We start from the raw sequence: 13,712 nt of genomic DNA, 5'->3' as shown, positions 1-13,712 counted from the left end.
TTGTTTTTGATGACTTAATTATGGTAGCTGGGAAATCTATGAAATAAAGAATGGAACTCGCCATGCTTTTATAGTGAAAATATAGGAACATTAAGACTAATACCATCATAGCGTCATCATTATCATCTTGAGATGCATTCAAATTTTGCTGTTCAATTTCTAGAAGCAAGATACATTCAACTTACGTTGTCTGGTTCTTAATTTCATAAAGGTTGCAACTACTAACCTTATATGTCTATGATCCTTCCATTTCGTATATTTACTTATGTACTTTTTCATAACTTCCATACTTAGGATTAATTTTAATAGAACCTTGAATGTTTATTATGCATAGGAATTTTCTACTTATATCAATTTTTTAAGAAAATGAAAAAGTCTTGAAGAACAATATTGACCGTTTCCAAATGAGATCAATATTATAGTTAAAGAATGCTTTATGTATATTTTATTTTTCAATTGATGCATTCCAGGCTTTTCTTGAAACAAAATATTACCTACGTGCACTACAAAAATGTGCACAATTATCAAAAACCATTTATGTGTATAGTCCGTTTGATAATGGGTTTTACTGGTTTGTTAGACACATATCAAAATTGGTTAGAAGAAGGTGTACGTGGGCAATATCTTGTACACATACATAACAAACATTACAAACTTACTACTTTCACTGACAAATGCACAATACGTACTACAGATTATCATCACAAACTTTATAGCGATGTATTGCACACAAATTTAAGATCCATTTAGCAACTCAGCGTCTTTACTAGCTGTTTGTAAATTACTTGTATTAATTTGACGTCTAAAATTACAAAAAAAAAAAAATCTTAATTTTCCTGAATAAATAAAAGAAAGATAAATTATAACAAAAAATATATTTGGATTTTATAGTATGAATGCAAACAGTAAATATAAGTCCAAAATTTTGCAAAAAAAAAAACCCATAACACTAAACTACTAGGAAAAAGCAAGGTAGGTTGCTAAATAGCAATGCCTAATCAACGCCGTTTGATCAACCAATGGCTGAGATTTAAAATCATGTTTCATGTGCCTAATCTCTATGTGTGCTTTCTAGTGAAGAATTTGGAAGGAACATCCTACAATAATCTACATCTAATCATATGTCTCTTCCACTAACCTTTTTCTAAAACACACCCCAACCACCAATTTTGATTTATGTGTGGATGTTGGATCAACGATCGCCCTAGATTTCAGCGATGATAGAACTCCGAGCAAAGAGGCGAAGATTGAGGAATGGTTAAATTATTAAAGAACTCTAAAAAAATCAGGAAACAATAAATTATTTCATAGTGATTCTCGTCTTCCTTGCTTGATCAGGCGATATGTGCACCCCCTTGATCGACTCCATTCCCTACGAGTTTTAATGATCGGGGAACTTGTGTCATCTTAATCCATTTGCCATTAGTAACACAAGGTTTTGTTCTTTAATCCATAAAACCTAGATTCTTAATTTTGTATGTTATTGGCTATTGATATGGATGTAGCTACATGTGTTTAATTTAATTAAGTAGTAGGAAACGTTCACACTTCCACTTTTTGTTTCTAGTGACATTGTATTTTTGGCTTACTTGTTCATATGTTTTAGGTTCACACTTGCTAGTTACTAACAAATTTAAAGAGAATCCTTGTATGTGTTTTGCTCTCATTTGCTAGTTACCATAGGGCTTCATAATTTCTATTTACTTGCCATGGGTATGGGGAGGTTATTGCTTTATTTATTGATGTTCGGGTTGAAGACAAATAACAAAAATAGGGGTGGGTTAAACCCTAAAAACCTTCTGCTTTGAAATGTTGATTGAGGATGGTGATGGTAATGGCGGTGGCAGTTGAGGGCGATCGAAGACGGGAGATGAATGGAATGGGGGTAGGTATGGTGACATAAGGTAGGTTGGGGGGGGGGGGTAGGGTTTGGGTGTATTTGATATCTTTCTTAACTATAAAAAGTAAAACAAAAAGACAAAAAAAACATATTTAAAAATATACGAAAGTCAGTTAACATAGTTATGTATCGGTCCCGCAAGTAAATGAAACCATAACAACCATACTCATCAAGATAAAACAATAAGCACTAAACTTCTCACTTTTTTAAAGCACATGGTATGATTTAATCTAATACAAATAGGCATATAAGACAAGTAAATGAAGACATTGGTTTTGAAAAAATCGAGTTCTCTTTTGAAAAATTTGGGTTTAATGAAGGGAAATGTCATACGACCTTTATTGTCCCGCTACCTTGCACTTGATTACCCTCTTCCTCATGTTTCTCTACTTTCTCGGTACAATCTTATCCACAAACCCAACAAACCGATTTGGGGGACATTATGATTACGATATGGTCTGATAAGGATTCAAAAGGTCGAGTTTTACATGGGATGAAAGCGAGATAAGTCTTACCATCGGCCTCGATGAAGGATCTCCTCCCCCATGTGATTTCATGCAAGTAATAAGAATTTGTCAACTTTGGTCCCTCCTTCCAAGATCTTAGCATTTTAAGTTTTAAAATTATAGTTTTTAGTTCTTTGCCAAAAATATACATCTTTTTATGTTTGATAATTATTTATAATTATTTTTTAATAATATTTATATATTTATTATAACTCTTAAGGGAAATTCAAAAAAATTAAATAACCGCACGAGTGTTATAATATATTGCATTTTTTTATAAACATGGTCGTCCTCCTAAGGTTACTCAAGAACTCATAAATGAGAGAAACAGTAGGAATATATGTAGGTGGAAACTATAATCCTGCATATTGTCTTGTTTGATTTATCCGTATTCGTTTTAAAGTGTGGAAGTTGTTTGTCCTTTGGAAACCGTGGATGAGAGATGTACACTCGATGATAAGTTGTTTTCACTGTGAGGAAGATGATGCAGTGTATTTGAAAGATAAATCAATGATTTAATTTTATTAAGGTTATGTTATGTTATAATATTTTCGGTTAAGATTTATCTTTATTAGGAATTTTTATGCCCTATATTAATAAAATATTTAGATTCATATAATCTCCTAATTTAGATGATTTCAATCATAATTATGAGTCATATTAGGGTTTTAGTTTAATTGTAAATAGGTTAGCCGCCTTTGAGTTTTAGGAGTTGATTTTGATTAATAAAGAATGGTATTTGAAACTCTATTTTCTTTACTTTGTGTTCATGTGGTTGTAATCGGCTATTCAAACTGATCGTGTTATGTCATGAGTAACATATGGTTTTGTTCTTTAATCCATGAAGCGTAGATTTTTCATTTTTTATGTTATTGGGTATTGATATGGATGTAGCTACATGTGTTTAATTTGTTTGAAGTAGTAGACAACATGAATACATTTTCTTTTTTTGTTCGTGACATTGTATTTTTGACATATTTGTTTGTATGTTTGATGCTCTCACTTTCTAGTTACCAATAAATGTCAATAGAAGCCCTTTTGTGGCTTTTTCAAACATAGATTTTTATGTTTTACTATGTATACTTCATTTTCTTTTAGTTAACAAAATCTTGAAAGGCTGGTCGGAGACCAAACCACTTCGTGATTTCTATTTTTAGGCTTGGATCTTGGGAGGTTTTTTCTTTGATTATAGATGGATATGTTGAAGATAGATGATGCAAATAGGTTTGGGTAAAACCCTAACCACCTTCTGGTTGACAACGGTGGTGGCGGTGGAAGGTGACAGAAGAAGGGAATGGAATGGGAGGTGGGTGGCGTAAAGTGAGGTGGATAGGGTTGGTGATTATTTAGTTTCATTTTTATTATGACAACTAAAATGAAGGAGTTAAAAGGATAAAAAATTAAATTTGTATAGGTCAAGGTGGTTGACTGACCTAGTAACTGATCGAAACACCAAGGACCATATTAATCTTTTTGAAAAATTTGATGGTTGAACTTCTAGTCTTTCTAAAGCAAGTGGGTTATTTACGTAAATTTGTCTTTGTGATTTCTAAGTCTATTTCTTGCACACTCTTAGGTTTGTCTTTGTGATTTCTAAGTCTATTTCTTGCACAAACTTAGGTTTGTCTTTCTGATTTCTAAGTCTATTTCTTGCACACACTTACGTAAATTTAACTTTGTCATTTCTAAGTCTATTTCTTGCACACTCTTGGGTTTTGATAGTTTATATCTTACTTTTGAAGTAGTTAATTCCACATAAGTAAATCAAAATCACTATGACAGTAGTATATATACTATTCGATTTTAAATATAACAACATAAACATAACAAATATCACAACATTGATAAGAAAATCAACATTTTAGAAGCATGTAAAAGCTAGAATTTCGATTGAATTTGATAGACGACGTTGATGTCAACTTGAAAGGCCTTCGCAAGAATATCTCCAGCGATATCGGGATTTGACCCAAAAACAGCGTTTGCAATGGTAATAACACCTGGATTTTGACTACTCAAAGCTGCAATAGCAACAGCATAGCCATTTCCCACGTTTTTCTGGAAGTGAATCAGGCCTTCTGGGAACACGAAAACATCGCCTTTCTGAAGTTCTTTTGTGATGAGTCGGTTTTGAGGGTTGGACGTGACAAATCCGACTAGAATACGGCCTTCCATAACAGTCAAAATTTCAGTGGCCCGAGGGTGTGTATGTGGGGGGTTAATACCCTGTGGTGCGAAGTCAATACGTGCCATTGAGATACCAAGAGTGTTAAGTCCTGGCAACTCTTCTACGGTCACCGGAGTCACAGCAGACCCAACCGCATTCGAGGTATTTCCCATTAGCTGCAGTCCTCTATAAAAGAAATCGTCAGGTTGTACAAGCCTCGCCTCTTTACAAACCAAGCCATTCACGAATACTACCAAGAAAAATAAATAAATAAATAAACTATTAATCACAATTAAATATAATATATTTTCAAATCATGCATGAATGCAGGAGAGTTTCTCGACTTTCAGCAATAAATTCTTACCTCTGCTATTTTGGTCTGCCACACAGAAGTCCTGAAGAGGACTAGGGTCCGAAGCAAACGCAAGGGAGCAACCCGCCACCAAGAGACCAAATAAAAGCAAATGAGACGTCATTGTTGAGAAGCGGAAAACTTGTTTTTGATGACTTAATTATGGTAGCTGGGAAATCTATGAAATAAAGAATGGAACTCGCCATGCTTTTATAGTGAAAATATAGGAACATTAAGACTAATACCATCATAGCGTCATCATTATCATCTTGAGATGCATTCAAATTTTGCTGTTCAATTTCTAGAAGCAAGATACATTCAACTTACGTTGTCTGGTTCTTAATTTCATAAAGGTTGCAACTACTAACCTTATATGTCTATGATCCTTCCATTTCGTATATTTACTTATGTACTTTTTCATAACTTCCATACTTAGGATTAATTTTAATAGAACCTTGAATGTTTATTATGCATAGGAATTTTCTACTTATATCAATTTTTTAAGAAAATGAAAAAGTCTTGAAGAACAATATTGACCGTTTCCAAATGAGATCAATATTATAGTTAAAGAATGCTTTATGTATATTTTATTTTTCAATTGATGCATTCCAGGCTTTTCTTGAAACAAAATATTACCTACGTGCACTACAAAAATGTGCACAATTATCAAAAACCATTTATGTGTATAGTCCGTTTGATAATGGGTTTTACTGGTTTGTTAGACACATATCAAAATTGGTTAGAAGAAGGTGTACGTGGGCAATATCTTGTACACATACATAACAAACATTACAAACTTACTACTTTCACTGACAAATGCACAATACGTACTACAGATTATCATCACAAACTTTATAGCGATGTATTGCACACAAATTTAAGATCCATTTAGCAACTCAGCGTCTTTACTAGCTGTTTGTAAATTACTTGTATTAATTTGACGTCTAAAATTACAAAAAAAAAAAAAAAATCTTAATTTTCCTGAATAAATAAAAGAAAGATAAATTATAACAAAAAATATATTTGGATTTTATAGTATGAATGCAAACAGTAAATATAAGTCCAAAATTTTGCAAAAAAAAAAACCCATAACACTAAACTACTAGGAAAAAGCAAGGTAGGTTGCTAAATAGCAATGCCTAATCAACGCCGTTTGATCAACCAATGGCTGAGATTTAAAACCATGTTTCATGTGCCTAATCTCTATGTGTGCTTTCTAGTGAAGAATTTGGAAGGAACATCCTACAATAATCTACATCTAATCATATGTCTCTTCCACTAACCTTTTTCTAAAACACACCCCAACCACCAATTTTGATTTATGTGTGGATGTTGGATCAACGATCGCCCTAGATTTCAGCGATGATAGAACTCCGAGCAAAGAGGCGAAGATTGAGGAATGGTTAAATTATTAAAGAACTCTAAAAAAATCAGGAAACAATAAATTATTTCATAGTGATTCTCGTCTTCCTTGCTTGATCAGGCGATATGTGCACCCCCTTGATCGACTCCATTCCCTACGAGTTTTAATGATCGGGGAACTTGTGTCATCTTAATCCATTTGCCATTAGTAACACAAGGTTTTGTTCTTTAATCCATAAAACCTAGATTCTTAATTTTGTATGTTATTGGCTGTTGATATGGATGTAGCTACATGTGTTTAATTTAATTAAGTAGTAGGAAACGTTCACACTTCCACTTTTTGTTTCTAGTGACATTGTATTTTTGGCTTACTTGTTCATATGTTTTAGGTTCACACTTGCTAGTTACTAACAAATTTAAAGAGAATCCTTGTATGTGTTTTGCTCTCATTTGCTAGTTACCATAGGGCTTCATAATTTCTATTTACTTGCCATGGGTATGGGGAGGTTATTGCTTTATTTATTGATGTTCGTGTTGAAGACAAATAACAAAAATAGGGGTGGGTTAAACCCTAAAAACCTTCTGCTTTGAAATGTTGATTGAGGATGGTGATGGTAATGGCGGTGGCAGTTGAGGGCGATCGAAGACGGGAGATGAATGGAATGGGGGTAGGTATGGTGACATAAGGTAGGTTGGGGGGGGGGGGGGTAGGGTTTGGGTGTATTTGATATCTTTCTTAACTATAAAAAGTAAAACAAAAAGACAAAAAAAACATATTTAAAAATATACGAAAGTCAGTTAACATAGTTATGTATCGGTCCCGCAAGTAAATGAAACCATAACAACCATACTCATCAAGATAAAACAATAAGCACTAAACTTCTCACTTTTTTAAAGCACATGGTATGATTTAATCTAATACAAATAGGCATATAAGACAAGTAAATGAAGACATTGGTTTTGAAAAAATCGAGTTCTCTTTTGAAAAATTTGGGTTTAATGAAGGGAAATGTCATACGACCTTTATTGTCCCGCTACCTTGCACTTGATTACCCTCTTCCTCATGTTTCTCTACTTTCTCGGTACAATCTTATCCACAAACCCAACAAACCGATTTGGGGGACATTATGATTACGATATGGTCTGATAAGGATTCAAAAGGTCGAGTTTTACATGGGATGAAAGCGAGATAAGTCTTACCATCGGCCTCGATGAAGGATCTCCTCCCCCATGTGATTTCATGCAAGTAATAAGAATTTGTCAACTTTGGTCCCTCCTTCCAAGATCTTAGCATTTTAAGTTTTAAAATTATAGTTTTTAGTTCTTTGCCAAAAATATACATCTTTTTATGTTTGATAATTATTTATAATTATTTTTTAATAATATTTATATATTTATTATAACTCTTAAGGGAAATTCAAAAAAATTAAATAACTGCACGAGTGTTATAATATATTGCATTTTTTTATAAACATGGTCGTCCTCCTAAGGTTACTCAAGAACTCATAAATGAGAGAAACAGTAGGAATATATGTAGGTGGAAACTATAATCCTGCATATTGTCTTGTTTGATTTATCCGTATTCGTTTTAAAGTGTGGAAGTTGTTTGTCCTTTGGAAACCGTGGATGAGAGATGTACACTCGATGATAAGTTGTTTTCACTGTGAGGAAGATGATGCAGTGTATTTGAAAGATAAATCAATGATTTAATTTTATTAAGGTTATGTTATGTTATAATATTTTCGGTTAAGATTTATCTTTATTAGGAATTTTTATGCCCTATATTAATAAAATATTTAGATTTATATAATCTCCTAATTTAGATGATTTCAATCATAATTATGAGTCATATTAGGGTTTTAGTTTAATTGTAAATAGGTTAGCCGCCTTTGAGTTTTAGGAGTTGATTTTGATTAATAAAGAATGGTATTTGAAACTCTATTTTCTTTACTTTGTGTTCATGTGGTTGTAATCGGCTATTCAAACTGATCGTGTTATGTCATGAGTAACATATGGTTTTGTTCTTTAATCCATGAAGCGTAGATTTTTCATTTTTTATGTTATTGGGTATTGATATGGATGTAGCTACATGTGTTTAATTTGTTTGAAGTAGTAGACAACATGAATACATTTTCTTTTTTTGTTCGTGACATTGTATTTTTGACATATTTGTTTGTATGTTTGATGCTCTCACTTTCTAGTTACCAATAAATGTCAATAGAAGCCCTTTTGTGGCTTTTTCAAACATAGATTTTTATGTTTTACTATGTATACTTCATTTTCTTTTAGTTAACAAAATCTTGAAAGGCTGGTCGGAGACCAAACCACTTCGTGATTTCTATTTTTAGGCTTGGATCTTGGGAGGTTTTTTCTTTGATTATAGATGGATATGTTGAAGATAGACGATTCAAATAGGTTTGGGTAAAACCCTAACCACCTTCTGGTTGACAAAGGTGGTGGTGGTGGTGGAAGGCGACAGAAGAAGGGAATGGAATGGGAGGTGGGTGGCGTAAAGTGAGGTGGATGGGGTTGGGGATTATTTAATTTCAATTTTAATTATGACAACTAAAATAAAAGAGTTAAAAGGATAGAAAATTAAATTTGTATAGGTCAAGGTGGTTGGCTGACCTAGTAACTGATTGAAACACCAAGGACCATATTAATCTTTTTGAAAAATTTGATGGTTGAACTTCTAATCTTTCTAAAGCAAGTGGGTTATTTACGTAAATTTGTCTTTGTGATTTCTAAGTCTATTTCTTGCACACTCTTAGGTTTGTCTTTGTGATTTCTAAGTCTATTTCTTGCACAAACTTAGGTTTGTCTTTCTGATTTCTAAGTCTATTTCTTGCACACACTTACGTAAATTTAACTTTGTCATTTCTAAGTCTATTTCTTGCACACTCTTGGGTTTTGATAGTTTATATCTTACTTTTGAAGTAGTTAATTCCACATAAGTAAATCAAAATCACTATGACAGTAGTATATATACTATTCGATTTTAAATATAACAACATAAACATAACAAATATCACAACATTGATAAGAAAATCAACATTTTAGAAGCATGTAAAAGCTAGAATTTCGATTGAATTTGATAGACGACGTTGATGTCAACTTGAAAGGCCTTCGCAAGAATATCTCTAGCGATATCGGGATTTGACCCAAAAACAGCGTTTGCAATGGTAATAACACCTGGATTTTGACTACTCAAAGCTGCAATAGCAACAGCATAGCCATTTCCCACGTTTTTCTGGAAGTGAATCAGGCCTTCTGGGAACACGAAAACATCGCCTTTCTGAAGTTCTTTTGTGATGAGTCGGTTTTGAGGGTTGGACGTGACAAATCCGACTAGAATACGGCCTTCCATAACAGTCAAAATTTCAGTGGCCCGAGGGTGTGTATGTGGGGGGTTAATACCCTGTGGTGCGAAGTCAATACGTGCCATTGAGATACCAAGAGTGTTAAGTCCTGGCAACTCTTCTACGGTCACCGGAATCACAGCAGACCCAACCGCATTCGAGGTATTTCCCATTAGCTGCAGTCCTCTATAAAAGAAATCATCAGGTTGTACAAGCCTCGCCTCTTTACAAACCAAGCCATTCACGAATACTACCAAGAAAAATAAATAAATAAATAAACTATTAATCACAATTAAATATAATATATTTTCAAATCATGCATGAATGCAGGAGAGTTTCTCGACTTTCAGCAATAAATTCTTACCTCTGCTATTTTGGTCTGCCACACAGAAGTCCTGAAGAGGACTAGGGTCCGAAGCAAACGCAAGGGAGCAACCCGCCACCAAGAGACCAAATAAAAGCAAATGAGACGTCATTGTTGAGAAGCTGAAAACTTGTTTTTGATGACTTAATTATGGTAGCTGGGAAATCTATGAAATAAAGAGTGGAACTCGCCATGCTTTTATAGTGAAAATATAGGAACATTAAGACTAATACCATCATAGCGTCATCATTATCATCTTGAGATGCATTCAAATTTTGCTGTTCAATTTCTAGAAGCAAGATACATTCAACTTACGTTGTCTGGTTCTTAATTTCATAAAGGTTGCAACTACTAACCTTATATGTCTATGATCCTTCCATTTCGTATATTTACTTATGTACTTTTTCATAACTTCCATACTTAGGATTAATTTTAATAGAACCTTGAATGTTTATTATGCATAGGAATTTTCTACTTATATCAATTTTTTAAGAAAATGAAAAAGTCTTGAAGAACAATATTGACCGTTTCCAAATGAGATCAATATTATAGTTAAAAAATGCTTTATGTATATTTTATTTTTCAATTGATGCATTCCAGGCTTTTCTTGAAACAAAATATTACCTACGTGCACTACAAAAATGTGCACAATTATCAAAAACCATTTATGTGTATAGTCCGTTTGATAATGGGTTTTACTGGTTTGTTAGACACATATCAAAATTGGTTAGAAGAAGGTGTACGTGGGCAATATCTTGTACACATACATAACAAACATTACAAACTTACTACTTTCACTGACAAATGCACAATACGTACTACAGATTATCATCACAAACTTTATAGCGATGTATTGCACACAAATTTAAGATCCATTTACCAACACAGCGTCTTTACTAGCTGTCTGTAAATTACTTGTATTAATTTGACGTCCAAAATTACAAAAAAAAGAAAAAAAAAATCTTAATTTTCCTGAATAAATAAAAGAAAGATAAATTATAACAAAAAATATATTTAGATTTTATAGTATGAATGGAAACAGTAAATATAAGTCCAAAATTTTGCAAAAAAAAGAACCCATAAAACTAAACTACTAGGAAAAAGCAAGGTAGGTTGCTAAATAGCAATGCCTAATTAACGCCGTTTGATCAACCAATTGCTGAGATTTAAAACCATGTTTCATGTGCCTAATCTCTATGTGTGCTTTCTAGTGAAGAATTTGGAAGGAACATCCTACAATAATCTACATCTAATCATATGTCTCTTCCACTAACCTTTTTCTAAAACACACCCCAACCACCAATTTTGATTTATGTGTGGATGTTGGATCAACGATCTCCCTAGATTTCAGCGATGATAGAACACCGAGCAAAGAGGCGAAGATTGAGGAATGGTTAAATTATTAAACAACTCTAAACAAATCTGGAAAAAATAAATTATTTCATAGTGATTCTCGTCTTCCTTGCTTGATCAGGCGATATGTGCACCCCCTTGTTCGACTCCATTCCCTACGAGTTTTAATGATAGGGGAACTTGTGTCATCTTAATCCATTTGCCATTAGTAACACAAGGTTTTGTTCTTTAATCCATGAAACCTAGATTCGTAATTTTGTATGTTATTGGCTGTTGATATGGATGTAGCTACATGTGTTTAATTTAATTAAGTAGTAGGCAACGTCCACACTTCCACTTTTTGTTTCTAGTGACATTGTATTTCTGGCTTATTTGTTCATATGTTTTAGGTTCACACTTGCTAGTTACTAATAAATTTCAAGAGAATCCTTGTATGTGTTTTGCTCTCATTTGCCAGTTACCATAGGGCTTCATAATTTCTATTTATTTGCCATGGGTATGGGGAGGTTGTTGCTTTATTTATTCATGTTCAGTTTGAAGACAAATAACGGAAATAAGGGTGGATTAAACCCTAAAAACCTTCTGCATTGAAATGGTGATTGAGGATGGTAATGGTAGGGACGGTGGCGGTTGACGGAGACCGATGAAGGTAGATGAATGGAATGGGGGTAGGTATGGTGACATAAAGTAGGTTGGGGGGGGGGGGCGTAGGGTTTGGGTTTATTAGTTATCTTTCTTAACTATAAAAATTAAAACAAAAAGACAAAAAAAAAAAACATATTTCAAAATATACGAAAGTCAGTTTACATAGTTATGTATCGGTCACACAAGTAAGTGAAACCATAACAACCATACTCGTCAAGATAAAAACAATAAGCACTGAACTTCTCACTTTTTTAAAGCACATTGTATGATTTAATCTAATACAAATAGGCACATAAGACAAGTAAATGAAGACATGGTTTTTGAAAAAATCGAGTTCTCTTTTGCAAAATTTGGGTTTAACGAAGGGAAAGGTCATATGACCTTTTATTGTCCTGCTGCCTTCAACTTGATTACCCTCTTCCTCATATTTCTCTACTTTCTCGGTACACTCTTATCTTGAAACACAACAAACCGATTTCGGGGACATTTAGGTTACGATATGGTCTGATAAGGATTCAAAAGGTCGAGTTTTACATGGGATGAAAGCGAGATAAGTCTTACCATCGGCCTCGATGAAGGATCTCCTCCCCCATGTGATTTCATGCAAGTAAAAAGAATTTGTCAACTTTGGTCCCTCCTTCCAAGATCTTAGCATTTTAAGTTTTAATATTATAGATTTTAGTTCTTTGCCAAAAATATACATCTTTTTATGTTAGATAATTAATAATAATTATTTTTTAATATTATTTATATATTTATTATAACTCTTAAGGGAAATTCAATAAAATTAAATAAAGGCACGAATGTTATAATATATTGCATTTTCTTATAAACATGGTTGTCCTCCTAAGGTTACTCAAGAACTCATAAATGAGACAATCAGTAGGAATATATGTAGGTGGAAACTATAATCGTGCATGTTGTCTTGTTTGATTTATCCGTCTTTGTTTTAAAGTGTGGAAGTTGTTTGTCCTTTGGAAACCGTGGATGAGAGATGTACACTCGATGATGGGTTGCATCACTATGAGGAAGATGATGGAAGGTATATGAAAGATAAATCAATGATTTAATTTTATTAAGGTTATGTTATTTTATAATATTTTCGGTTAAGATTTATCTTTATTAGGAATTTTTATGCCCTATATTAATAAAATATTTAGATTTATATAATCTCCTAATTTAGATGATTTCAATCATAATTATGAGTCATATTAGGGTTTTAGTTTAATTGTAAATAGGTTAGCCGCCTTTGAGTTTTAGGAGTTGATTTTGATTAATAAAGAATGGTATTTGAAACTCTATTTTCTTTACTTTGTGTTCATGTGGTTGTAATCGGCTATTCAAACTGATCGTGTTATGTCATGAGTAACATATGGTTTTGTTCTTTAATCCATGAAGCGTAGATTTTTCATTTTTTATGTTATTGGGTATTGATATGGATGTAGCTACATGTGTTTAATTTGTTTGAAGTAGTAGACAACATGAATACATTTTCTTTTTTTGTTCGTGACATTGTATTTTTGACATATTTGTTTGTATGTTTGATGCTCTCACTTTCTAGTTACCAATAAATGTCAATAGAAGCCCTTTTGTGGCTTTTTCAAACATAGATTTTTATGTTTTACTATGTATACTTCATTTTCTTTTAGTTAACAAAATCTTGAAAGGCTGGTCGGAGACCAAACCACTTCGTGATTTCTATTTTTA

The 13,712-nt window shown here is 33.0% G+C and overlaps 2 protein-coding genes across 3 annotated transcripts; both read right to left on the bottom strand.

Annotated features, from left to right (window-relative positions):
* Positions 1–4,284: 4,284 nt before the first annotated feature.
* LOC145137547 (putative germin-like protein 2-3) lies at positions 4,285–5,046 on the bottom strand. Of its 2 annotated transcripts, none has more exons than XM_079071676.1 (2): positions 4,935–5,046; positions 4,285–4,820 (listed from the first exon to the last, which is right to left on the bottom strand). In XM_079071676.1, the coding sequence occupies exons 1-2, from the start codon at positions 5,044–5,046 to the stop codon at positions 4,285–4,287; spliced, it is 648 nt and encodes a 215-aa protein (XP_078927802.1). The 2 variants fall into 2 exon arrangements, with proteins under 2 accessions (XP_078927802.1, XP_078927803.1); XM_079071677.1 differs by having other exon boundaries at positions 4,285–4,754; positions 4,935–4,977.
* A 4,311-nt stretch (positions 5,047–9,357) lies between these two features.
* On the bottom strand, positions 9,358–10,119 carry LOC145140143 (putative germin-like protein 2-1). The gene is made up of 2 exons (XM_079073735.1): positions 10,008–10,119; positions 9,358–9,893 (listed from the first exon to the last, which is right to left on the bottom strand). The coding sequence occupies exons 1-2, from the start codon at positions 10,117–10,119 to the stop codon at positions 9,358–9,360; spliced, it is 648 nt and encodes a 215-aa protein (XP_078929861.1).
* Between the last annotated feature and the right edge of the window lie 3,593 nt (positions 10,120–13,712).

Source organism: Lactuca virosa, chromosome 9, assembly GCF_052849685.1.
Source record: "Lactuca virosa cultivar CGN04683 chromosome 9, Lactuca_virosa_CGN04683_v6, whole genome shotgun sequence".
In the NCBI taxonomy this organism is placed as follows: domain Eukaryota; kingdom Viridiplantae; phylum Streptophyta; class Magnoliopsida; order Asterales; family Asteraceae; genus Lactuca; species Lactuca virosa.
This window is presented reverse-complemented; position numbering and strand designations above follow the sequence as displayed.